This window comes from Phodopus roborovskii, unplaced genomic scaffold (genome assembly GCF_943737965.1).
Source record: "Phodopus roborovskii unplaced genomic scaffold, PHOROB, whole genome shotgun sequence".
Lineage (NCBI taxonomy): Eukaryota > Metazoa > Chordata > Mammalia > Rodentia > Cricetidae > Phodopus > Phodopus roborovskii.
Genome location: NW_026126469.1, coordinates 29,310,776 through 29,335,000, shown reverse-complemented (window position 1 = coordinate 29,335,000; position 24,225 = coordinate 29,310,776). Strand labels below are relative to the sequence as shown.

Here is a 24,225-nt window from a genome sequence, read left to right as displayed (position 1 = left end):
TACATATAATTATTGTTCCAAATAATTAATAGAAAAAGAGGCAATGAAATTGGAAGAGAGCAAGAAAGGGAATATGGAAGGCCTTGGAAGGAGGAAATAATATAATTAATTATATTGTAATCTCAAAAAATAAAGTACTTAAGAATTTACACACACACACACACACACACACACACACACACACAACCATCCAGTAACAAAATAGACAAAATATTTGAACAGATTCATGTCCTAAGATACTATATGAATGCAAATGAATGTTTGAAAAGGTAGGGGACATGTTATCCATTAGGGAAATGGAAATCTAAACCATAGCACTGTACCTTTTCATGCGTATTAGAATATTTAATACTGAAAGAAAAACAGAAGCCGATAATACCAAGTATGGACAATGGATGTGGAAAAACTGAAGGTCTCAGAGGTGGTATAAAATAACAGTCTTTGTGCAAACCAATTAGGCACATTTGTGTACTGATAAAACAGGCTTCCCAAAATAAACCAGCAAGCCCATGTTTAAGCATTTTTTTACCCTCAGGTTGAAGCTATAACCTATAAGAACCTGGATTCTGGATGTAAAACTTTATATCAATACCAACCCTACACCTCAAAAAATCAAAAATAAAATATAGCCTCTGAAGGGAGTGAACAGATGAAAAAAATATTATGTTCACACTAGGGAATATTGCCTGGCAATGAAGAGAATGGACTCCTGAAGTATATAACAATCAGGATAATTCCAAGCGCATTACCCAACTGAAAGAAAGCAGACCTGCAACAGATTTATGACTTTCAGGACAAGGCAAGACAGTAGGAACAGAAATCAGGAGTGCTTACCAGGAGCGCCCCACCCCCATTCCATATGGGGACACCTATGTTAGGAGGGGATTTTGTTCTGTCTTAACTGTAGTGGTTGCTTGTGTATGTCTTCCTCTCTATTTACAGAATGGTACCAAGGGTGGATATAACTGTAGATATTGCAATAGAGAAAAAGCTTAAAATGAATTCCGGGGCTGCAATCGTATTTCCCTCTTTGTTTTTGTTTTTCATTAATCTTGTGTATGATGGCTATTTCGTTTACTCATTCATTCATTCCTTTAACAAGCATATGTTGAGAACGGACTGTGTGCTTAGCACATTGGGATCAACAGTGAGCAAAGCAGAGGGAAAAATACTTTACTTGGCCTTGAGTAACACGGAGGCCATATCTAAAGCAAACAGTGGGATGTCTTAGTCACTGTTCTATTCCTGTGAAAGACACCATGAAGAAAGCAACCCTTTAAAAAAGAATTTATGTTTTGAAATTTTATTTTACAATTCAATCAAAGTTCTCCCTTCTGCCCCTCCTGCTGCACCCCCCACTACCTCCCAGACCACTCCCCATCCACTCCTCCCAAAGGGTAAGGGCTCCCCTGGGAGTCAACAAAGCCTGGCACATTAACTCGGGGCAGGACCAAGTCCCTTCCCCTGCATTAATACGAGCAAGGCATCCCATCATATGGAATGGGCTCCAACAAGCTCGCTCCTGCACCAGGAATAAATAGATCCTGGTCCAGGATCCCTCAGATAGTCCAAGCTTCACAGCTGTCTCCCACATACAGAGGGCCTAGTTCAGTCCCCTGGAGGCTCCACAGCTGTCGGTCTGGAGTTCATGAGCTCCTACAAGCCTGGTTCAGCTGTCTCTGTAGATTTCTCCATCATGATATTGACCTCCCTTGCTCATGTATCCCCCCACCCCTTTGACTAGATTCCCGGAGCTTGGTCTGGTGCTTGGTTGTGGATCCCTGCATCCATTGATTATGGGATGAAGGGTCTATGATGACAGTTGGGGCGTTCACCAATCTGACTACAGGGGAAGGCCAGTTCACGAATCATCTCCACTATTGCTGGGAGTCTTAGCTGGGGTGATCCTTGTGAAATCCTGGGCAATTTCCCTAGCACCATGTTTCTCCATGACTCCATAGTGTCTCTCTCAAGGTATCTCTCTCATTGCTCTCCCACTGCCCCTCCCCCACCCTACCATCCCATTCCCTCATGTTCTCCCCCTTACTGCTCCCTTCACCCCCAGTCTACCCAAGGGATCTCACCTAATTCCCCTTCCCGGGGTGACCCATGCGTCCCTCTCAGGGTCCTCCTGAGAAGGTCTAGCTTCTCTGGAGCTGTGGGTTGTAACCTGGTTATCCTTTGCTTTTACATGTAGTGTTCACTTATCAGTGAGTGCATACTGTGTTTGTCTTTCTGGGTCTGGGTAACCTCACTCAGGATGTTTTTTCTAGTTCCATCCATTTGCTTACAAATTTTATGGTGTCATTGTTTTTTTATAGCTGGGTAATAGACCATTGTGTAAATGTACCACACGATCTTTACCCATTCTTCGGTTGAGGGGCATTTAGGTTGTTTCCAGGTTCTAGCTATTAAGCAACTCTTATAGAAGAAAACATTTAACTGTGGACTTGCTTACAGTTTCAGAGGATTCATCATGCTGGGAGGCAAAGGTGCAGGAACAGTAAACAAGGACTTTGCCTCTCATGGGATTTTGAAAGCTCCTCCTCCCCCATGCACTTGCAACGAGGTCACACTTACTCCAACAAGGCCACACACCCTAATCCTTCCTGGATGTCCACATTGGCTGGAGTTGGGTCCACAAGAGACGGATTGCAAATTAGTTTTGGGTCTCCAGTCCCAGCTTTCAAACATCAGTTTTGCTTCGACCACTAGATGGAGACTTTGAGCTGTGGAAATGTCAGATACTGGGCAGGAAAATGTTGATTTTGCAGAGATGGGGCGGGGCATTTACTATGTACACTGGTTAGTGTGGTCCAGACTTTGTGCTAAATAAACTGCTCCCACTTCGAAGAAGGTGTTGCAATTCCAAAATGAAATCCCGGTGCCATTCTTTACATATCCCCGTTAACGTTTATTTCAGTACTTAAGACCTCTGAGGAACTGTGAACTGAAATGTAAGCAAAACCTGGATACTTATTCAGAAGTGAAGGTGAAATTAGAAGGTTTAGGATCTGAGAATTTTGCCCTTATCTACTTATTGTTTGCTGTTGTGTGGGTGGGTGCTAACAACAAATTTAAATACTATTTCACTATACTTTTATGTTATAAGGTAACAAGATCCAAATAACCAACCATTGGTTGCAGGCTTTCTGAGAGTCACAAACTAGCATTTTTTTTTTTCAAGTGAGAATTCTGTGGTTATCTTACCATATCCTGCATTTTGTAGGTGAGTAGTGCCCTTCTCAGGCCGATGACCCCACACATTATTTCCAAATGGTCGTAGAGCTCTGGGTGTGACAGAGGTCTAGACTCTAGGGGACAGGATCATTTCTTTCATCACTGTCTTACGTAGGGAGGTCTTTACCATCTAGTCCATGCTTCCAGCCTGACACTGACAGTCACTGAAACTGTGGCTGCCTACTTCCCTTCAGTAGCCCAGATTTCTGAAACAGGACCCAGACAATCTAAGCAACACAGCAAATAACGCGGGGTTAATGGAGTTCACAACTGGATGGTACATTACACAGTGAAACTGTGAAACAGAGAAATTTATCCCAGGTCTATAAGTTTCATCACTTCCTCTGCAAACGGAGGCTAGCTCCCCTTCTAAGATACATGTGATCTCCTCATGAGAGCACTTCTCCACTGCCCTGGCGATGGTCTCAGATTGAAGCGGAACTCTCCAGTCTTTGCACTCTTCAGCCTCCTCCTCCTCCATTCTACTGAGGCTGCCTATCTGGTTGATGAGGTTGGAAGCAGAACTTTGGTAGTCTTGGGCAGTTCTCCTTCCGGATACCTTTTGGGCATGGATTAACCCTTAGAAATCCTGTATGCTCCTCTATTCCCAGCCATGCACCAAGCTTGATGCCAAGTGCCTGCTATAGTCCATTTCCAGTTCTATCAAAAGAAGGCAACTACATTCTCTTGTCAGTTACGTCAACAATAATGGTGCCTATGTATGTTGTGTTATGTTTTCTTATCTTTTCCTCTTGTTGGGGGTCCACCACCCAGCTCCCAAATAAATCACATACAGAGTCTTATTCTTAGTTATGGATGCCTGGCCTTAGCTTGGTTTGTTGCTAGCCAGCTTTTTAAAACTTTAATTATCCCATCTACTTTTTCACTCTGGGCCTTTTCTGTTCTACTTCTGTAAATTTTACTCTTACACGACAGATTATCATGTGAGTAGATGGCTGGGTGGCTGGTCCCTGATGTCTTCCTCTCCTTATTGTCTTGTTATCCTGCCTTGTTCTCTTGTTATCCTTGCTCCTCATTTCTCCTGTTCATACGCTCGGCCCGCTCCTGCCTCAATAGTGGCCATTCAGTTATTTATTGGGATCACCAGGTGTTTTAGACAGGTACAGTAACACAGCTTCACAGAGTTAAACAAAAGCAGCATAAACAGAAGTCACACACCTTAAAATAATATTCTACCATATGTGTATGAGTGTGTGTGTGTGGGGAGGGAGGGGTGGGTGCATGCATGTTTGCATATCTTTGTGTGTGGTGTATACGAATGCAAATATGTGTTTTACTCTCTAGGTTAGCTTTTTTACTCTCTTCACAGCTAAGAAGGCAGGGACAGGGCCTCTGAAACAATATTGCAGTGGCTGCTTTGTCACCAACACTGGACAAAGGCTGGCTGAGGTTCCTAAGAAGTTCAGACTCCATTGTCTTGTGTTCAAAGACCATCTGTGACAGGGACATCTACACTTGGCTCCTCTGTCCCCATCGTGAGTTGTTGGCATGACGTTCAGAATTCCCAACACTTGATCCTGAAGATTGGTATTTAAGTTTTTATTAATTCTTCAGGTATTCATTTAGGGATGTCAATACTGGTGGAATGCACAGGGTAACAGCTTATTTTCAAGTTTCCATTCTGTCTCATAGAAACTGTGAAGTTTTCCTGCAAATTACTCAAAAGTGCTGTTTTATTTTGGTCTCTCGTAAATGGTGAATAAATACTTCTACCTAGAATGGATATTATAGTGATTAAGTGCCTGACTGATCTGACTGATATAGTGAAGCATATTACGCGCCCAAGTTGTTTTTTTTTTAAATTTATTCTTCTGTTTTATGTTACATCCTAACAGAAGTTTCCCCTCCCTCCTCTCCTCCCAGTTCCCCCTCCCAACTCTCTTCTCCCCCAGATTCACTTCTCAGCTGTTTCCTTTCAGAAAAGAACAGGCCTTCCAGGCATGGCATAACACACAACAAAAAAACTAGCCCCACACTCTCATACCAAGGCTGGGCAAGCAACCCAGTAGGAGGGGAAGGGTCCCAAAAGCAGGCAAAAGAGTCAGAGACAGTCCTGGCTCCCACTGTTAGGAGACCCACAAGAACACCAAGCTACACAACCGTAGTTTTAAATGTCCCTGTAACAAAATTGAGAATTACCTGATATATGGGCCTCCACTGAGGAACTGACCATTAGAAACCGGGGGTGGGGGGGTGGGGGTGGGGGTGGGTGGACATATTTGTTAGGGACACTCTTGGTTGATTATTCAGTTGGGAAGTTGTGGCCTGAAATCTGTATGGCACCATTTTATGGGTTGGGCCCTATAAAGAATCAACTAAGCTGGACAAAGCAGCAAGCTGTCTGCTCTTTGATGTGGATGTCCTGTAACCACATGCATGAAAAGTAAAGTGATGACTGAGAGTCAGCAAAGTTGCACTTTGATGGTAAGTGATCAAATAGAGAGAGGAAACCAGGAGGCTGGAGAGTCTTGATGTTATCCACCCCACACCCCAGTCTGAATTGAGAAACATGAGCATTCGGAGAGTCGGTTGGCTAGAGGGAGGTTCTTTAATTCACACCATCACACAGAGGCATGTCTCCATCTGAAGAAATTCATGCTTTCCTGGCTTGCTGAGAAGCTTATGCAGCTTGCTGACTCTCCTTTACTGGTTGTTTCTGGGATGTTAACACTGTCTTCTAGGGTTCATCATTTTCTTCTGTCTAAAAATTGATATGGGAACAGAAGCCACATTTCAAATCTTTTAACAAGGTATAATTGTTAGCTGTGTCAACTTGACACAACCTAGAATAATCTGGATGGGATTGTCTACATGGGGCATGTCTTTTGGGCATGCCTATGTGGCACTGGCTCAATTATGTTACTTGGTGAGAAGGGCTTAGCATAGTGTGGGTGGTTCCGTTCCTTTGGCAAGGGGTAGTAAGCTATTCAAGGATGGAGAAATAGAGCGCAGGGGGGGGGGTTGGTCCTGACAAATGAGTGCAAATGCATTTATTCCTTCCGGCTCTTAAGTGTGGGTATGATGTGAAGTTCCTGCCTTCGCTTCCCCTCAAAGTTGGATTACAGTATAAAATTATAAAATGAAATAAGTTTCTTTTTTTCCCCAAGTTGATTTTTGTCAGGGTAATCTATCACAAATAAATAAAGAAATGAATGAATAAAAACTAGAACACAAGGGATTGCTGGACAGAGGAGGGCTGGTGTGAGATCTGATGTAGCGGAGCCAGGAATGGGACTCTTGCAATGGTCACTGTATACTCCATCTTATAGGACCAGACAAGGGATATCTTGATGTTGTGACAGAGATTTGAGGGGTCATCTCGCTTTGTCAGGGAAAACCATATTCTTAAATGATAGTGCTGAGAATGAACTAGGGAGTAGGCACTAAACAAAGCCAGACTGTAGTCAAGGTCATCCTTGCTGATGCTTGCATGCTAATATGATTCAAGACAAGCCTTCTGTTATCTCTTAAATTTGTTAGCCATTTATGTAATATTTATATGAAACTATGTTAACAATGCCTATTATACACTAGGCAAAGAGCAACGTTTCATAACCAAATCTATAAAATGACTAATAGGAAAAGTCCTCCAGGTTAAGAGAAATGCATCGGTAGTATCCATAAATTGTAGACTCTCTTTTATCTTAATAAAACATGAAAAAACTGCTCTTACTTTACCTCTTCCTTGACATTCTTCTCATCTTCAGAGCTTTCATCTAGTGTTTCAAGTGATTCTTCTATGAAGGAAGACAGAGTTACTTCATCACTGGAGCTAGGCCAACTTTCAAACTAGGTCACATTTAAATTAAAGACACCTGGGATCTGGGATCTGCCACATCAGTAGGATGAAAGGCCACTTTAAAAAAGCATGTCTAACAGGTTTTAATTGTAAAGATCTGTAACAAATGCACAGGACTGATGGGGGTAGTCCTTCTGTATATATGTTTCTCTTATTGGTTGATGAATAAAACACTGTGGCTAGTGGCCAGACCGGAAGGACAGGTGGGGCTACCAGAGGAGGAGAATTGTAGGATGTGTAGGCAGAGGAGTCATCAGGTAGAGTCCGGGAAGAGAAGATGCATCCAGGCATTCTCTGGTAAGATAAGATCGTGTGGAAATACATAGGTTAATAGTAATGGGTTAATAATTAAGACAGAGCTAGCCAATAAGAAGCCCCAGCCAATGGCCAACATTTTCATAACTAATATGGCATCTGTATGTTCATTTAGGGCAAGGAGTTTGCGGAACAAGGCAGGAAATCCCACAGCACAGGACAATTAAAAAGCTGGGATAAAAATCCATTATTTTAATATTGCTTCTATATTATATAATGAAACATCTGTATTAATTTGTATTGAGGGTGCCCATGTAAGCAACAAGGATCCAAATGAAAGCAAAACTCAGACATGTTTTAGCTGAGTTCTTAGTTAGCAGAAAGTACATGCAAACAAACATGAAAACAGAAACAAGGACAGAGGTGGAAACAGGACACTATATACTTACTGATCTCCAGAGCGCAGGATGCGGTGGATTTGAAATGATCACTCATAGGTGTGTGTGTGTGTGTGTGTGTGTGTGTGTGTGTGTGAGAGAGAGAGAGAGAGAGAGAGAGAGAGAGACAGACAGACAGACAGACAGACAGACAGAGACAGAGATAGAGAGGTAGAGAGTGAGTGAGTGTGAGAGAGAGAGGTTGAAAAGATAAGGTGCAGGAAGCCCACGGATGGAGAGATGTGGGGTAGGCTTGAGGGCCCCAGGCAGAAGGAACAGTATGTGAAAATGCCCAAGAATTAGAGATCACTAGGTCTCTTGTTTCAGGGGAATCGTTGGTCATTTGGTATGTCTAGAGTTTGAGATGAAGGAGAAGAGTTGGCAGTTGCAGAGAGAGCAGATGGTAACAGCCCCAGGATCATAATCCTCAGCATTTGAACTCATGGTCAATAGGACAGGATTTTATGTTCACAATGATGCAAAGATTTGAGAGGTTGGAGAGATTGTTAGCATTCAGGCATCTACTGGTCTGTCCTTGGGATTCTGACAGGATACACCCTCAGCTGCAGCCACTGAGTGCACCACCTGTGCACATTCACTTTGTTCACTACGTTCCCACCGCCCATCCTTCTTTTTCTTCCCCCCTTTCTCCACCTTTCCTTCCTGTCTGTTGCTGTTCCTGTCCCCTGAGGCTAGTCTCTCCCCTCCCTTTCCCCCCTCTTATGATCCCTTTCCCTAATTTAAAGGGTGTCTTTTTCTCATGCCACTTTTCTTAAATTATGACAGAGATGGTTTAGCAATCAAGAGCATGTGTTGTTCTTCCAGAGAACTAGCGTTTGGTCCCCAGCATCCATACTGGTTCACAATGGACTACGACTCCAGCTCCAGTGAGATTTACACCTCTGCCTGCCTTGGGCACCTATATACATAGGCACATACCCCTCCCACAAATATATATATATATATATGTGTGTGTGTGTGTGTGTGTGTGTGTGTGTGTGTATGTATTTTAAAGGTTTTGAGTGTACATCATTATAACATAAAAAAGATAAAATTCACTTAGAATTAACAACATAGTATTGGTAGTTTTATTTGACATATACCACAGTCTTTTTCACATTGTAACATGTAAATTTATAATTTTAATGATTATGTACTTTTTGATCCAGCTGATTAAATTGTCAATTAAATGGTAATTTACTATACAGTTTTACTGACTCTGATTTTCTATCTTTTATGTAGTGATGCCCAATTACCATTTTATTCTCCATTTATCTTTGCAATAAATTTCTAGAGATTGCATTGTTTAATCAGTGGCTATAAAGCTTATTATCTTCATAATCTTTATAATTTAACTAATTTATACCAGTATCGATAGTTTTTGTTTTTTGGTAAAGAGTCATACATTTTAAAAATCTCACTATGGTGGCTAATATTCACTATGAATGGACTTGATATAGAATCACCTAAGAGACACTTCTGGTTTAACTGTTCAAGCTAGACACCACATTCATCTCTCTCGGCTTCGTAACTACGAATGCACCGCCATGGCCAGATACCTCACTTGGGCTCCCACTGCCATGACTAAACTATACCCAAACTGTGAGGCAACAAACTGTTCCTCTAAGGTGCTTCTTGTTAGGTATTAGGGCACAACAATGAGAAAAATAATGAAAACAGTCTCTAATGAAGTGGACCAAATGTTTCTTTCCTTTAAATATTAGCAATATTGAACATTGTTCCCTTTTCCTTCTCCTTTGTCTCTCATTTTCTCCCTGCCCATCCCGACAGGTCTCTGGGTCCTGAGATTACAGCCACGTGTTGCCATGCCTGCTTAACATTTCATGCTCACTGTATATTTCTTCTGTGAGTTGTCCTTTTACAGTTTCTTTTTTTTTTTTTAAATCTGGTCCATGTATTCTTTATTCCATTATCATAATTTCTTGATTGATAATATTGTTGTCAATTTCCAGAATTCCACAACTACTTTCTATATTTCTGACCTCAGCACACAGTTTATTCTTTAGTCAAATGATGTGGCATTTATTCATGTAGTTATTAATTTATTAAAATCTATCCTAAACAAATTTGGAAATTCTTGTTGATGAATTGTTAGTGGTACTTCTTGTAGCTAACACTTTTGCTCCATAGCTCATATTGGCCATGACTTACAAATCTCCTACCTCATTCAGTTGATGACAATTGTAACTCCTCAGCAATGCTATTCGCTGTGGTATAGTTTTTATCAGTGAAATCTGTTTAAAGAATAGACTTTCTACCAACAGCATCCAGTGATTCACGTATCTGATACTGAGAATGTAAATCATGTTTTTGCTGTCATTGTATACTTAACACTTTCTTTTGGGGAAGGGCTAACCATTCTATCAATCATTTATTCATATTATTTTTATAATTATTCAGGCTTAAATTTATAGATAAAACACAGATATTTCTAAGTGCAACTCTGATATTGTATATTAGAATGGTTGATTTTGATTTCCGCTGAAAGGTGACTTGATTGGATAGAGAACACCTGGGGGACGGTTAATAAAGTACACTCTCATGGTGTGTCTATGAAAGCATTTCCAGAGATTATTAAGTCTGCAGGAGTTACAGGCATCAAATCCAAGAAGCAGGCTACTTTCACCAGAAGTAGTCTGTTGGAGCAGATATGGGCTTCTTCAAGCATTGTCTTGGAGTGCAAGCCCAGAATATAACAGAGCAGAGCCTTTTACACGATTTTGGCTTCTCTGTCTCACATATATGCTAACTTACATTCTGGTTGGGTGCTGTAAACTACTGGGCAAGGGGAGCAAAGAAGTTGGAATGTGGAGGGAAGGGGAAAGGGGGTTGCAAGGGAGATGTGAAGTTGCAGGTACTTAAGGATACTGACCATTGCTAGTATCTATTTCCTGTTTCCTTCCCTTGCCTGGCGGTGTGGGGTATCACCGTGGGCCTTGGTGTGTGGAATATATTGCTCTGGATGTTTTGGGTTTCTCTTTGCTTCCTAGATGCCATAAAGTAAAAGAAATGTCTACTTTGCCTCAGGCTCTTGGCTCCATGATGTTATAGGCTCCCACCCTTCTGCACTGCCCCATACAAACCTATGGCATTGGAGAAGATAAAGAACAGACTGAAGTCTCTGAGGCCATTAGCCAAAGTGAAGTTTCAGGTTTTCGCCATAGTGATAGGAGATTTAACATATCAAATATGGCAGATAAAAGAAGCCCTCAGTACTTTAGGTAGAATACATATACCTGTTGCCAAACACAGGCATCACCATTTTATGAAAAGTAAGTAGGTTCTTATAATTGTTTCCATGACATCACCTTTAAAATCTGGTTTCATTGAAATTCTCCGAGGTGGTATATACTTTCTTACATTCCATCTGAATTTTCTTACAGCAACTGAAGTTTGAATAATCATTACTTTTGTGAACTTTTCGGTGCCTTGTATCTGAAAGTTGATGGAATATATGTTACTTACTGAACACATGTTACACAGTTACCTGTTGCTCTGGCAAGCTGGTAGTCTAGGTCATCAGCTTCCTGACTGCTGGGACCACCAACATTAGTTACCAAGCCTCGTTCCGCATACACACTCTTCCCTGAGCACATTTGAGCACATTATTTTAGACAGATTTCATGGTAATAGCCTTAACAGTATGCTTTCTTTTAACAGATGAAGACCAAACCACAGAGCACTTGAGGCATTTTTTCCTAAACATCAGAAATTGCCAAGTTTTGCCTTTTATATGATTAATGATAGTTGGGTCATAACATATCTTTAGGATGAAGTACTGTCCAAAGTCATTCTTAAGGATGTTTGGATATGGATTAAACCTGGTAAGTGCTGTTGAAGATCATCATCCCACAATAAGTGTTTACTGAAAGCATCATTTAGTATCTTATACATTTTTGAGATGTTAGGAGCAGGTAGGACCAGTCGACACTTTGACAGACTCTACCTTATGTCCTGTAGTCTTGAGTTCAGAGCTGTCAGACCCACAGTTTCTGCTCTAGTAACTCCTGTGAGCACTCACAGAAAGCTCCACCCTGGCTGCATGGACCACCACAACCACAGCTGCTGTTCAGGTTTTAACTCCTGCCTAATGAGGCCTTGGTCTGATCAACCACCTCTACAGACAACTTGTATCAGCTTTATAACATCCCATGCCAGGTCTTTCTCAACTGGAGGTGATTATGTTTGTTCTGCAGCTATTTTCACAGAGGACAGGAGAGGGAGCCCTTCGCAGTGCCTCTGGCCACAACTGTGATTGGTCATAAAAGAGAGTGACTGGTGCATGTGAAAGGGCGGTGATTGATAGAACTGGAAGGTATGCACACACAGGACTGTGATTAGTATTCTACAAGGGTGCCCCACCCCCTTCTAGCAATATAAACAAGCCATCTTTCAATCTCTTAAAGTCATTTAGGAAGACTTTTATCCTGTATATTCTCCTTTAGCATTAAATACTGAGTCCAAACACGCCCTCCTGCTCCTATTGCAGATACAGCCAGCAGAGATAGCTGAAAAAAAAAACTAGACAGAACCCTGGGAGCAGGGGCAGCTCTTAGGCCACTGGAGGATTGCAGAGAATAACCAAGGTAGAAACCATACAAAGCTAAGACGGTGATGGGTGACTGACACTGAAAATGTTGTAAAGAGCCAAAGGCAGAAACTGAAACTACAGAAGAAGGTGGGCTGTAGTTGCTAGGAGACTGGTTGCTAGGAGACCAAGGATTACGGAGCTAAGAGTCCTGATTTTCAGATCTCACCACAGGAAGCCCCCAGCTTTGAATACTTGGTGCTATAAGCCCCTGATTCTTATGGCTCAGAACTGTGCAAAAACTCTATGTCAGAGCTGTCATTCCTAAGGGAGCTGTTACATGAAGATCCATGATTTCCACCTAGGTGGCAGAAATATCCACAGGCTGTATTTTGACAAGAAGGAATTGACTCAGTCGGTGAAAGGAACAAGCTGTATCAAGATCACAGTGAACGGACAGAAAGCAAATCAAACAAGAAAAAAAAAAATACAATCATAAAGGCGCTAGCACCACAATGCTCTACTAATCATCAAGCTGGGAGGATTTTTGAGTCCATTACCTTTCCATTTGGAAGCAACTCATCCAAAATAAAACACATCTTAAAATTAATGATAATAATGTCACACATGGCAAGGATGCTTGTTAAGGAATTTCAGGTAGCAATGTACTCTCTAGGGTGACAAGTTCATCTGACCCGACCTTCAATAAGCCTGAGGATACAGGCTAGCAGATCTTTGTAGGTGGTTCTTGCCAATCAAGGAAGCGTATGACATAGTTTGAGTGAGTTGTTGTGTGATTTGCCCCCCAACCCCCTGCAACTGACAGTAGTTCCCACCCTTTCCTGATGACTAAAATGCAGCAAAAATGTCTGGCAGCTTGCTTTTTATCCCTCTGTTTTAAATCTATCCTAGAAGTTCATCCATCCCAGCTGTTAACTATGATTCTACACATGTACCCATGGTTGACATCTTGTGGGCAGTATCATTGTCTTGCTTCCTTCCTTATTCTAGCACTATGTCTGTCATATGGCAGCTGCGCAAGAATGAATTTGAATGTCTGTGGCTGATGGAAATGATTTCTTCGTTACTCTTCCTAATTCACTTTCTGTAGCTTTTTTTAGTCTGTCTCCTATTCCTTGTAGTGTGTGCCTCTTGTACTCTCTGTCTACCATGCACAAATGCGCACCCACACGCTCACAAAGCTTCTCATTGATGTTGTATATGTCTTGGGTTCTCCTTTTGACATCATAGCAGTTTAAACTTAAAGTACTCATTTTTATATTTATTTTCTGAGCCAGAGGAAGACACTTGCCACTCTGTTTAGTGGGGTTTGTCAGAACCTTCCAGAATACTGTTAATACAGTTTTTCTGAAATGTATGAATGAAACTAGTGTGTTCCCTTTTCCTGTGTACCACTGCACTAGAGTGTAACTGTGGCCGAAACCCTACACCCTGGCTTGTTTTATTTGGCATTGGCAGCAGATGTAAGGAACTTCCGTCTAGGTCACTGAGTGCAAAAGCAGTCACCGAACACTGCATGTAAGTGCACATGGATGTAGATGAGTATGACATTGTGGGATAGAGAGTGGAAAGAAGGAGATGGGAAGGTGGAAAGCCTGATTGCTAGACAATTTTTCTTATATTAATTCATTCTTGGGAGAAAGACCTATTTCTGTACCTGGTGGCATGTCACAGGAATTAGGAAAGGTGCCTTATAAATTTTTCGCAACTGGCAGTCTTCCGCAGATCCATGGATTAGGACAACATGGGTTACAGTTTCATCATAGATGTCAGTTTTTGTGGTCGTGGGTATGTCCCTGATGAAGACATTGCAGAGTTTCAACTGCATCTTATAGTTCCAGTCCTTAAGGAGAAACACAACTTCATGTCTGTTATTTGCCCACAGTCAGTTTCTGCCACCATCGCTGGGCAGGTTTGCTTGGGGATGGTGGTGGGTAGGAAGAATTCAGAAAACCCTCTTACCTCAAAAGATAAGTGTTCCCGGATCTTTTGGGCAGTAATGGCAAGCCCAATTTTTTGCCACATGTTATGTTTCAAGTTAGGACATGTTTTTTCAAAGCCTTCATACAAGTGGCTAATGGGAATGAAATATGTCTGAGAAAAGGAAGATAGAAAGTAAGCAATTTGTGCATACCTATGGATGAAGAAATATCTTTATCTCTATACAGTGACATTCAAGCTAAGAATTAAGATGTATGTTGCAGTCCAGAAATCTCATCAAATGCATTTATTAGCTCATGCTTATTATCTTGGAATAGCCACAATTCTAGAATCATGAATCAACAAGAACGCTTTAGTTTTTTTTTTTTATTTTAACTGTATGTCTTTCTCAGTGTAGTTTGATGTTTGTGCATTGTGAAATTATATCACGCTAAATACCAGTCACCATCTTACATATATAATTTTATTCTCTTCATTGGCAAATAATAGCTGCGTATGCTAATGAGACACACATAAAGCTAATTAACATATCTTCATTTTATCAGTTTACAATGTTTTTGTGTCAAGGACATTACAAATCAATTCTTTTAACTGTTTTGATGTATACATTGTTATTATTGTGTTCACCATGTAGTGCTAAAATATACCATTCTAGTAAAATATACCATTCTAGTAAACCGAAATATACCCTTGACTGCCACCTTCTCTCCCCATTCCAAACACTTCCGGTAATAACCACCCATCTGAAGCAAGCCTGCTGCTTTACACTCTGCATTGAGGTAAGAAACATGAACTATTTTTCTTTCTGTTCCTGGTTTGTAATATTTACATAATCTTCTTTAAGGTCATTCATGTTTGTAAATATAGATTTGGAATTTTACAAAAAAAAAAAAGGATCATTCATACTAATGCAAAAATGGAATCTCATTCATTAAAATGTTTTATTATTTTAATTAACAACATTTATCCACAAATTAATTTATAGACATGTCATGGCACACTTGTGAAAATCAGGGGGCAGCCCACAGTAGAAGTCTCTCCTTCCATCAAATGGGTTTCAGGATGGAACTTGGGTCATGAGTCTTAGTACCAAGGTTGTATCATTGTGCCATCTCTCTAGCCCATCATTCTTTTCAGAGTCTGACTAGCATTTCACAGCGCATATGTTTTCCTAAACCACTTATCAATTGCTGGGCACTTAGGCTGTTTTCATTTACTGACATGTAGAAAACACAGCAATTATCATGAGGAAGTAAGTGTTTCTCCACAGCACTCTGATTTTTTTTTTTTTTTTCAGGTTACAGATTCCTCTCTATTCCTCTGAAAATTGCTGGTATTTGTTTTAGGGACTTGCCTATTATCTGCTCATTAAGAGTCATTGCAGACTGGCATCTATAATTGGGCTAATTAGTTAAGCCTGAGGTATGCTCTAAAACAGAGTTGAAGGTAAGTTAACTTTCAAACTCTCTCTACTATGGATCCTGTGGGTGTTCACCCTCAGCACGACATAGTAGATCTAGAGAAGGCAGGGCTCATCTCAGCACTTATGCAGTGGATATAAGGCCATCCTAGTTTCTTTTGTGTTGTTGTGATAAAATACTTTGGAAAAAAGTATCTAGAGTAAGGATTAATTTGGATTCCCATTCTAAAGTATAGTTCATCATTTTGGGTGAGTGAGGCAGGAATTCAAGCAGCTGGTCACCTCACATCCATGGTCAAGAGCAGAGAGAATGAAGGCATCTTTGCTTGCTTGTTCTCAGCTAGCTCTGTTTTCCCTTTTAATGTTTATGGCCTAGGGAATGGGGCCTCTGACAATGGACCAGCTCTTCTCCATTGATTCAAAACCCATACAGTCTTCCATAGACATGCTCCCATGTCAGTCTCATCTAGATCATTTCTCATCAAAACTCCAAGCAATTCTAGACTGTGTCATTTTGTTTTTAAAGCTTATCTTCTCTTTCCAGGACTTTCAGACTTATCTTGATCCATCCAGTTTAACATGATGGAAAACATTTCCCTGTGTATTTTGTGAGGTTTTATGCTTGGTTGTGGTGGGTGTGGGTGTGCTATGTATACAGTGGCTTCATAATTGCCTGTTAGCTTTTATTTTTTTTAAATTCAAATCCTAGTTACCTAGGATGCCACATGTATTTTACTATGCCATTACTTAAAGATGTTTTCAAAATGTAACAGATGTGATTATCATACTAAAACAAACAACAAACAAACCAAAAAGCCCATATAAATAGGTCTAAATGGTGTTGAGAAACTAGGTAGCCATATAAAATCTGTACCTGAATCACTGGCCTCTCAATGATAGCAATAATTTGTATGTATGTGAATGCATAGATATGAGTTCACACATGCATAACTTTGGATAGCTCACATTTAAATCTACTGTGACTAATAGCTAAACATTCTGTAACTCTTTCAAATGCCCAGCCTTATACAACTTGGTTGAAATACTCCACCAATACTATGCTTATTCTGTGTATTCTACCTATACAAAAGCTAAATTGTAAAGAAAATATTGGCCCTTGTGCATCAACCCAGAGATAAGATAACAAACTCTATCTATCTTCATACCTTGTGCTTGCAGCCTCCTTTTGCTTATAAAAGTATCTTTTTTCTTTTCAAGAAACATATACCCATGCTAAAATTCTGTTTCTTCTTTTCTTATATTCTTCCCACTCTTACCTATCCTATCCCTAAAATATATGCTAAATGCTTTTCCAATTAGTCAAACGTCTTTAATTTTCAAATGACATTTTAAGGCTCCTAGAGCCATTCAAACTTTTTAAAAAAATTGTCTCTTCACATAGAACTCCTTATAAAAAGTGTCCAATATTTTGATCATATTAAAATTTCCCAAATCATCTCTAATACATTCCTTTATACTTGATTTATTTAAAACCAAGCCATTGCATACAGGTGTTACATCTCTTGTGTTCATTTTTACTGATATTCCTTTGCTTATCCCCACTTCCCACTTAATGCTACTGACTTGCTAGAAAAGCTAGGCCATTTGTCTTTCAGAATCTCCCACATTCTAGATAGAGCAAATAATTTCCTCTTGGTGTCACTGGCTTGTTTGTCTCTTTGTGTTTCCTGGAAAAGCTGTTTCTAGAAAATGATTTGGCCTACAGGTTTGAAGAACCCCTGGCTTTGTTTCTGTCCTGTGCTTTCATAGTTGGAAGCCATTGTTCTTTCTGTGGCCAGCAGAAACTCTGGCACACTGAGGATTTTGTTCTTAGTCATGTCATGTCTCTGATCAGCTTTCTTACCAACACATTCTGGTGCTGACTTTCTCTCCTTCATTTCCTTATAATTTATGGCACATTCTTTCCTTTTTCTTGTCCTTTTTTTGAATAAAAAACACGTTTGTTTTGTGATGAACTCATAAATAAAGCATCACACAGCTAGACTAAAGTCTTCATTCAAATAAGAATTTGTCTAGTCCTAAGCTCTGTACATCCTTGTAAACATCTAGCCAGTCAGAATTTTCTATCAGTGGTTAACATATCCTACCTAGTTTTACTATAAAACAGCTCATCTGCCCCAGACTTCTTGATTAATTTCTTTTTTCATTGTGGTAGGCTTCACTTTTGAAACCATTTTGTTAGGGCATTATGTAAAGTGTGTATACATTTACTCGTTGCCACTGGCCCATAAGCATTAAAAGCACCCCAAGTTTGGTACCAAGGATGGAAAGAGTTACAACAGCGAGACAGAAGTACTGGTTTCTAACCTCCACAACAGTTTTGCAGGTGGCAGAGTATTGCATCCGTTCTTTAGTCAAGCAGTTTAGCTCTCCTATTATTTCCCCACTGAGCAAATATTCTGTGTAAAGCAGTGGAGAAGTTTTAACATCTGATTCCGAGGGCACTCTTTCCATCTCCAGCTGGGGCTTTGACCTTTTAAGCTGGCAAGAAAACAAAGAGAAAAACACATTTGCTGGTTAATTTATATCATCCAAACTGTTTGCCATTTTTCTGCTTCAGTTTTAACAATTATACTGTAACCACATCATTCTAAAAATAGCTCTTGCTTTAAAGTAAAGTTATTAAGTTAAGCAGTATGGTAGCTTGAATGTAACTGGCTCCATAATCTCAGAGGAAGTGGCACTATTAGGAGGTGTAGCTTTTTTGGATTGGGTGTGGTATTGTTGGAGGAAGCGTGTCACTGGGGGGTTGGGCATTGAGGATTTCTATGCTCAGGATACTGCCCAGTGTCTCAGTTGACTTTCTGTTACCTGCAAGATGTAGGACTCTCAGCTACTCCTCCAGCACCATGTCCGCCTGCATATCACCGTGCTTCACACCATGGTGATAATGGACTGAACCTTGAATCTGCAAACTACCACCCCAGTTAAATGTTTTCCTTATAAGAGATGCCCATGGTCATGGTGTCTCTTCACAGCAATAGAAATCCCAAAGCAGTGACTCGCACACAGCATATTCTGAAACAAGGTGGATATTTCTATTTCTCTCTGTAGGCTAATCTATATAAATCTTAAAGGGCTGGATTTCCTATTCATAGAAACACAAGATGAGTCATGACTGATAAATTTACATCATCAGTGATGGTTCTTTTTATAATTTCCTCTTATCTATTGAAACATGTGACTTGAAAATTGGCAGGTTGTTGGCCATTATGTCTGGTCCTGGAAATTATCATTTGCATGCTAACTGCTCTCCTAAGAAAGGATCACTTCAGTTGTAGCATGGAAAGTCACTAATTCTTAATTTTGCAAAGTTCTTTTTTCCGTAAAAATAAACAACTTGAATATTCTCAATTACATTCATTAGCATCTCTACTTTACCTTGACCATGCCTGAAATAATTACATAGATTCCTTCTGGCTCATCACCTTCTTCAAATATGTTATTACCACAGTCAAATGTTACAACTCTTGCTTTTTCCTAAAAAGAAAAAAAGTAATTCAGGATTTTGCTTTATACATTAATAGAACTTTTATACATTTAGGGTAAATAGTCATTAAAATCTAAGAGACTGTGTTAGCTGCAAATTTCTAAGAGAAAATAGGAATTATGAATAGCACACAGAAATGTGGAGAGCCTTGAATATTATAAATTTAGTATGAAATGTTCATGCATGTATAAAGAAAAATAAACTAGGTATAAAAATGGAGTAGGAGAATGAAAATATTTTGCCTAGGGGAAAAGTTACAGGTAAATGGAGATAATGACATGTTAATGTCTCAGTCACTATAAAAAACTAAGTATTTAATAATCCATTTTGAATACTTAAGGGGGAAGAAACAAAATTGATCTCTTGGTACTGATCAAGTACTGAAAAGAATACTATTAAAACAATCAGTGCTGAGAGTTGCTGGTAGTAATGACTTTACCAGAGGCCACTGAGTATATACAGCAGGTGACAACTAGTATTTAACAGGTCAACCTACCAGATTAATAACTCTCTGATGGGGAGGCCCACTTGGTAAAGACCTTTGGGTCACTGACTGTAAATGACTGTAGTTCTGTCTGTAGTTTTTCTCATGTACAGCTATGGGTACTTTTACCACTGCTTGTGTGATATATATACATCATCCACTGAGCACACACATAGCTGTGGATGAAGAAGAAGATGATTTCTGCTAAATTATATAATTCTGATGAATAGAAATAATACTAGGATATTTTTCATTAGACTGACATAGGAAAGGAGTAGTATTCTCAGTCACAAGGGCAGCTAATTTTAGACTTGAGAACAAATTTAAAGCGAACTGGTTGCCCCTGGAGATGAATATCTGGTTGCCCCTGGAGACAACTACACAAGGACAATTTCCCAGGTGTTTATTGCTGATTCAGGGTCAGTCACAGAGCAACTTTAGTGAACATAATTTTCTCAGCGATGGATTTTCTACATGTGCTCCTAACCTCAAGGTTCAGACAACTAACTGTTTATTGTTTAAGTCCTGAAATTCAATATCACTTTCTGTCTGGGAACTTTGAGCACTCGGAGCTACTTGCTTACTTTACTTACCAGTGCAATCCCCCTAAGTTGAGGAAAACTGTGTGAGCAGTATGGCTCTGTTTCTTATTGTTTACTCAAGCAGTGCTGTGTGACCCTGAAAATGTGATTCATATTTGTCTAGAGGCTTTCCTACTTTGTAGGAAGTAGGAAGGAAATGTGAAGTGTGTGTGTGTGTGTGTGTGTGTGTGTGTGTGTGTGTGTGTGTGTATGTTGAAAGGGACATGTAGCTGAATGTGCAGAGATAAAAAGAAGTATAACGAGATGCAGTTGAGTGGGTAGACACAGAAGATGTAGCTATGTAGAAGAGAGATTGGCTGTGTAAACAAGAAGTGTATATAGCTGTGTGGAGAATGTAACTGTGAAAACACATGTCACTGTGAAAAGAGATGTCACTATGTATGGCTGTGTAAAAGAGAGCTGCATGCATGTAAAGAGAGATATGTAACAGTATATAAAGAGATGTAACTGTGTAGAAAGATTGTCAAGAAAGAACGATTATTCAAAATGAAGTAAAAGAGAAGTTTACCATCAGGAAAGTGTGTTTGGTTCCTTATTTACTCTCAAAGATAAAGAAGAAAATTTTCTAAGTCCTCCCTGCTCTTACAAGACATTCCTTATGCAACCCTGGGTGCAGACCTGGGAGCTGGTCTTTTAGGCTGGGATAAGTCAGGACTATCGATTTATCCATTCTACAAGCTCTCAATGAGTGTATGCTATGCATTATGCAGAATGATGGCATGGGTATTCAAAAGATGAATGAAGCCAGACATAGTAGCCTATGCTTATAATCTGATATTTGAGAAGCTGACGCAGCACGGTTGAGACTTTGAAGCTGTCTTGGAATACATAGCAATGTTCTTTCTCAGAATCAATGGCAAAAGGGAAAGAAAGAAAAAAGGAAAGATAAAGGATAAATGAGCTAAACAGCAGAGTGAGAGATGTAAAATTACTTGTGATGTGATGTACTTAGTAGTATAGCAGAAATTCACATCGGAAACAATGGTAGAACATTTCCTTATTTTAAACTGAAGACAACATCATGGTATTCTGATGAGAAATTAGCCAAAGGGCCTACTTCTCTGACCACTTCTGGTAGTTTGCCAAAGCATAACAAGTAGAAAAATTGAGAGAGGTCTAAGGCCAGTGAACATCTCCAGGAAGTTACACAGAATCCACAGATTCATGAAATTAGAAAAGAGTGTGGTATGTATGATACCATCAGTAGTTCAGCATGAACAGAATAAAGGGTGCATGGCATGGGGGGAAACAGAAGCTGATATGGGAGGTTGATGGGAGCCAGTTTGTGTTAGAACTTTGGGTTGTAGTTAAAGAGATGTTGATGGTATTCTATAGAAAGCAGGGGACAATAGTAGAGTTTTGACTAGCGAGTATCACAGGTAAACCCTTATTATTTTAATGATTAGTTGCCAATACATTAAAAGTATAATTAGGAGGTGAAAATTTTTTACCTGAATAAATTTTGTGGACCCCGGATCTTTACTAAGCCAGGGGATATAATATGGGGATTCCTCAATGTTGACAGGCTGGATGACAGACTGCAGATCAAGCACCTCAATTTTTTTGGCCATGATTAGCTAGAAGCACAGAATAAGAAACAAGGTGAGCCAAACCCATGTATACACACACTCACACACACCAATGAAGATGAATTGAATGAAACTTTGCTCCTAGAGAGAGTGAATTCAAGTGGTTATGACTAAAACCTCTGAGACCAAGACTCAACCTAGATCTTTCTTCCCAAGTTGATGTATAAGCTTAATGAAATACAGTTGGACACTTTAGTGGGAAGTTTAGCAGAAATTACCACACCATCTTTAAGGTTTATTTGAAAATATGAACTACTAGATCAAGCAAAAAGAATTTTGAAGAAGGAAACGGAAAGAAACAATCAGGTTTAAAGATTAAATGTCTGTCTATAATCAATATAATGTGGCTTAGTACAATGATAAATACAACAAGAATAAAGGAGACAGAAACTTACACACACACACACACACACTCACACACACACACACACATACACACACACACACACACACACAGAGAGAGAGAGAGAGAGAGAGAGAGAGAGAGTCACTAAACCTAAGACAGAGCCTCTTACAGTGTAATGAAGTGAGGTGCCGTGGGAATTCAGTATTGCTTCCATAGAGACATCTCAGTTTACATCCCTACCAGTGGCATGCAGGGGTCCCATTTTCCCTGCTTGCTCACCAACATATTTCTGTTTCCTGACTTGGTGTGGCCATCCTGCTGAGTGCAAAATGTGATTTCGTTTCCATTTGTTGTCTCTCTTTTTTTTTATTTCCATTTCCTGGGGACCAGTGATATTAGGGACATTTCAATGTGCTTACTTGGGGTCATTTGGTTGTCTTTTTTGGATGCCTTTTCAGATTTGTTGCTGTTTTAAAAATCAGGTTTTATTAGTTTTAGGAAAATTCTCTACATATCAATATTTTAAATGTATATATTAAAAATATTTCTTCTACTCCATGGGTCACTTTTTTTTAGTAGGCACTAATTTGATGCACACTTAATTTTTTTTAATTTAAATTAGAAGCAATCTTATTTTATATATCAATCCCAGTTTCCTCTTCCTCTCATTCTCCCCTGCCCTCCACCAACCCTCATCTTATCCCTCTTCTGCTCCATAGAAAGGATGAGGCTTTCTATAGGGGATCATCAAAGTCTGTCATATCATCTGGGCCAAGGCTTAGGCCCTATGCTGTGTGTCTAGGCTGAGAGAGTATCCCTCTGTGGGCAGTGGGCTCCCAATGTCCATTTGTACACTAGGGATAAATGCTGTTCCACTACCAGAGGTCCCATAGAATGCCTAGGCCTCTTAACTGACATCCATGTACAGGAGACCTGGTTCCATCCTATGCTGGTTTCCAAATCTGGGGTCCACGAACTTCCCCTTGTTCAGGTCAGCTGTTTCTGTGGGTTTCCCCAGCATGGTCTTAATCCCTTTGCTCATCACTCCTCACTCTCTACAACTGGATTCCTGGAATTCAGCTCAGTGCTTAGTTGTGGGTCTCCATGCACATTTTTAAGTCTATCTTTGCCTGTGCTTTTGGCATTAATTCCAAGAAATCAACTTAGTTGGTAATAGAATTTTAGCCCTATGTTTTCCTCTTTCAGTTTTATAGTTTTGGGTTTTACTTCTAGACTGTGGATACTTTTTGAGTAATTTTCTCTGCATGGTTTTAGGTAAAGGTCCAACACCCTTATTTTCCCGAAATAGTATGTAGTTTGATGGTGTTGGCTTTTGCCGTTCTGCTCATCTTTTCCATTTGTTTGGAGATTCTAATTTAAATTTAAGGAAATTTCTTTAATTTTTTTCCTTTGAGATTTCATATCTACACACCATTTCCTCCAACTTCCCACAAGAATTGTTTCTGTCATTTTGATATATATATATTTTTTTCTATTTGTCTTTTCTAAACACTTATAGTTTTATTTATTTATTTTGGTCTAATATTACTCGATTATTTTTTGCTCTGGTTTGATTTTTATAGTGTAACACTTAGGTCCTTTTTCCTTTGTGTACATTTTTGGAAACCCTTTGTGCCAACCACAAGGAGGACATTTAATATCGTGACCTTCCAACACTGAGTCTGAGTCTGCACAAGCTTCACTTACATGGAGCACAAAACGTCCAACACTCTTGATATCTCCAGTCTCGTCCTTTTCCATTGCTTGTGACACAAAGCTACATGATTACTCTGAAAACACACCATCTTACCTTGGTAATTTCAGTGCCTTCCATTTTATGTATAATCCCTTTGGACCTGAAAGCCTTGACAATTTCTCTAGCCATATTGAGCATGACATTTATCTCCTCTTTGGTTTTCATAGTGACAGCGATATCTGGATGATCATACTCTAAGTAGCCTGAAGAACAACACAATATTTTCAGGCAAAATCAAAATGAGAAGATCGCCT

The 24,225-nt window shown here is 39.8% G+C and overlaps 1 protein-coding gene across 1 annotated transcript in view; it reads right to left on the bottom strand.

Moving 5' to 3' along the window:
* Nucleotides 1-3,430: 3,430 nt before the first annotated feature.
* The window catches only part of Slc9c1 (solute carrier family 9 member C1), a 60,701-nt gene continuing 39,906 nt past the window's right edge, over nucleotides 3,431-24,225 (bottom strand). Inside the window, exons 20-28 of the mRNA XM_051191625.1 lie at nucleotides 24,026-24,174; nucleotides 21,732-21,857; nucleotides 19,086-19,184; nucleotides 18,012-18,185; nucleotides 14,285-14,416; nucleotides 13,980-14,165; nucleotides 11,082-11,208; nucleotides 6,940-6,998; nucleotides 3,431-3,799 (exon numbers count right to left, since the gene is read on the bottom strand). Coding sequence (XP_051047582.1) covers nucleotides 3,431-3,799; nucleotides 6,940-6,998; nucleotides 11,082-11,208; nucleotides 13,980-14,165; nucleotides 14,285-14,416; nucleotides 18,012-18,185; nucleotides 19,086-19,184; nucleotides 21,732-21,857; nucleotides 24,026-24,174 — 1,421 coding nt within the window. The remainder of the gene's footprint in view (nucleotides 3,800-6,939; nucleotides 6,999-11,081; nucleotides 11,209-13,979; nucleotides 14,166-14,284; nucleotides 14,417-18,011; nucleotides 18,186-19,085; nucleotides 19,185-21,731; nucleotides 21,858-24,025; nucleotides 24,175-24,225) is intronic.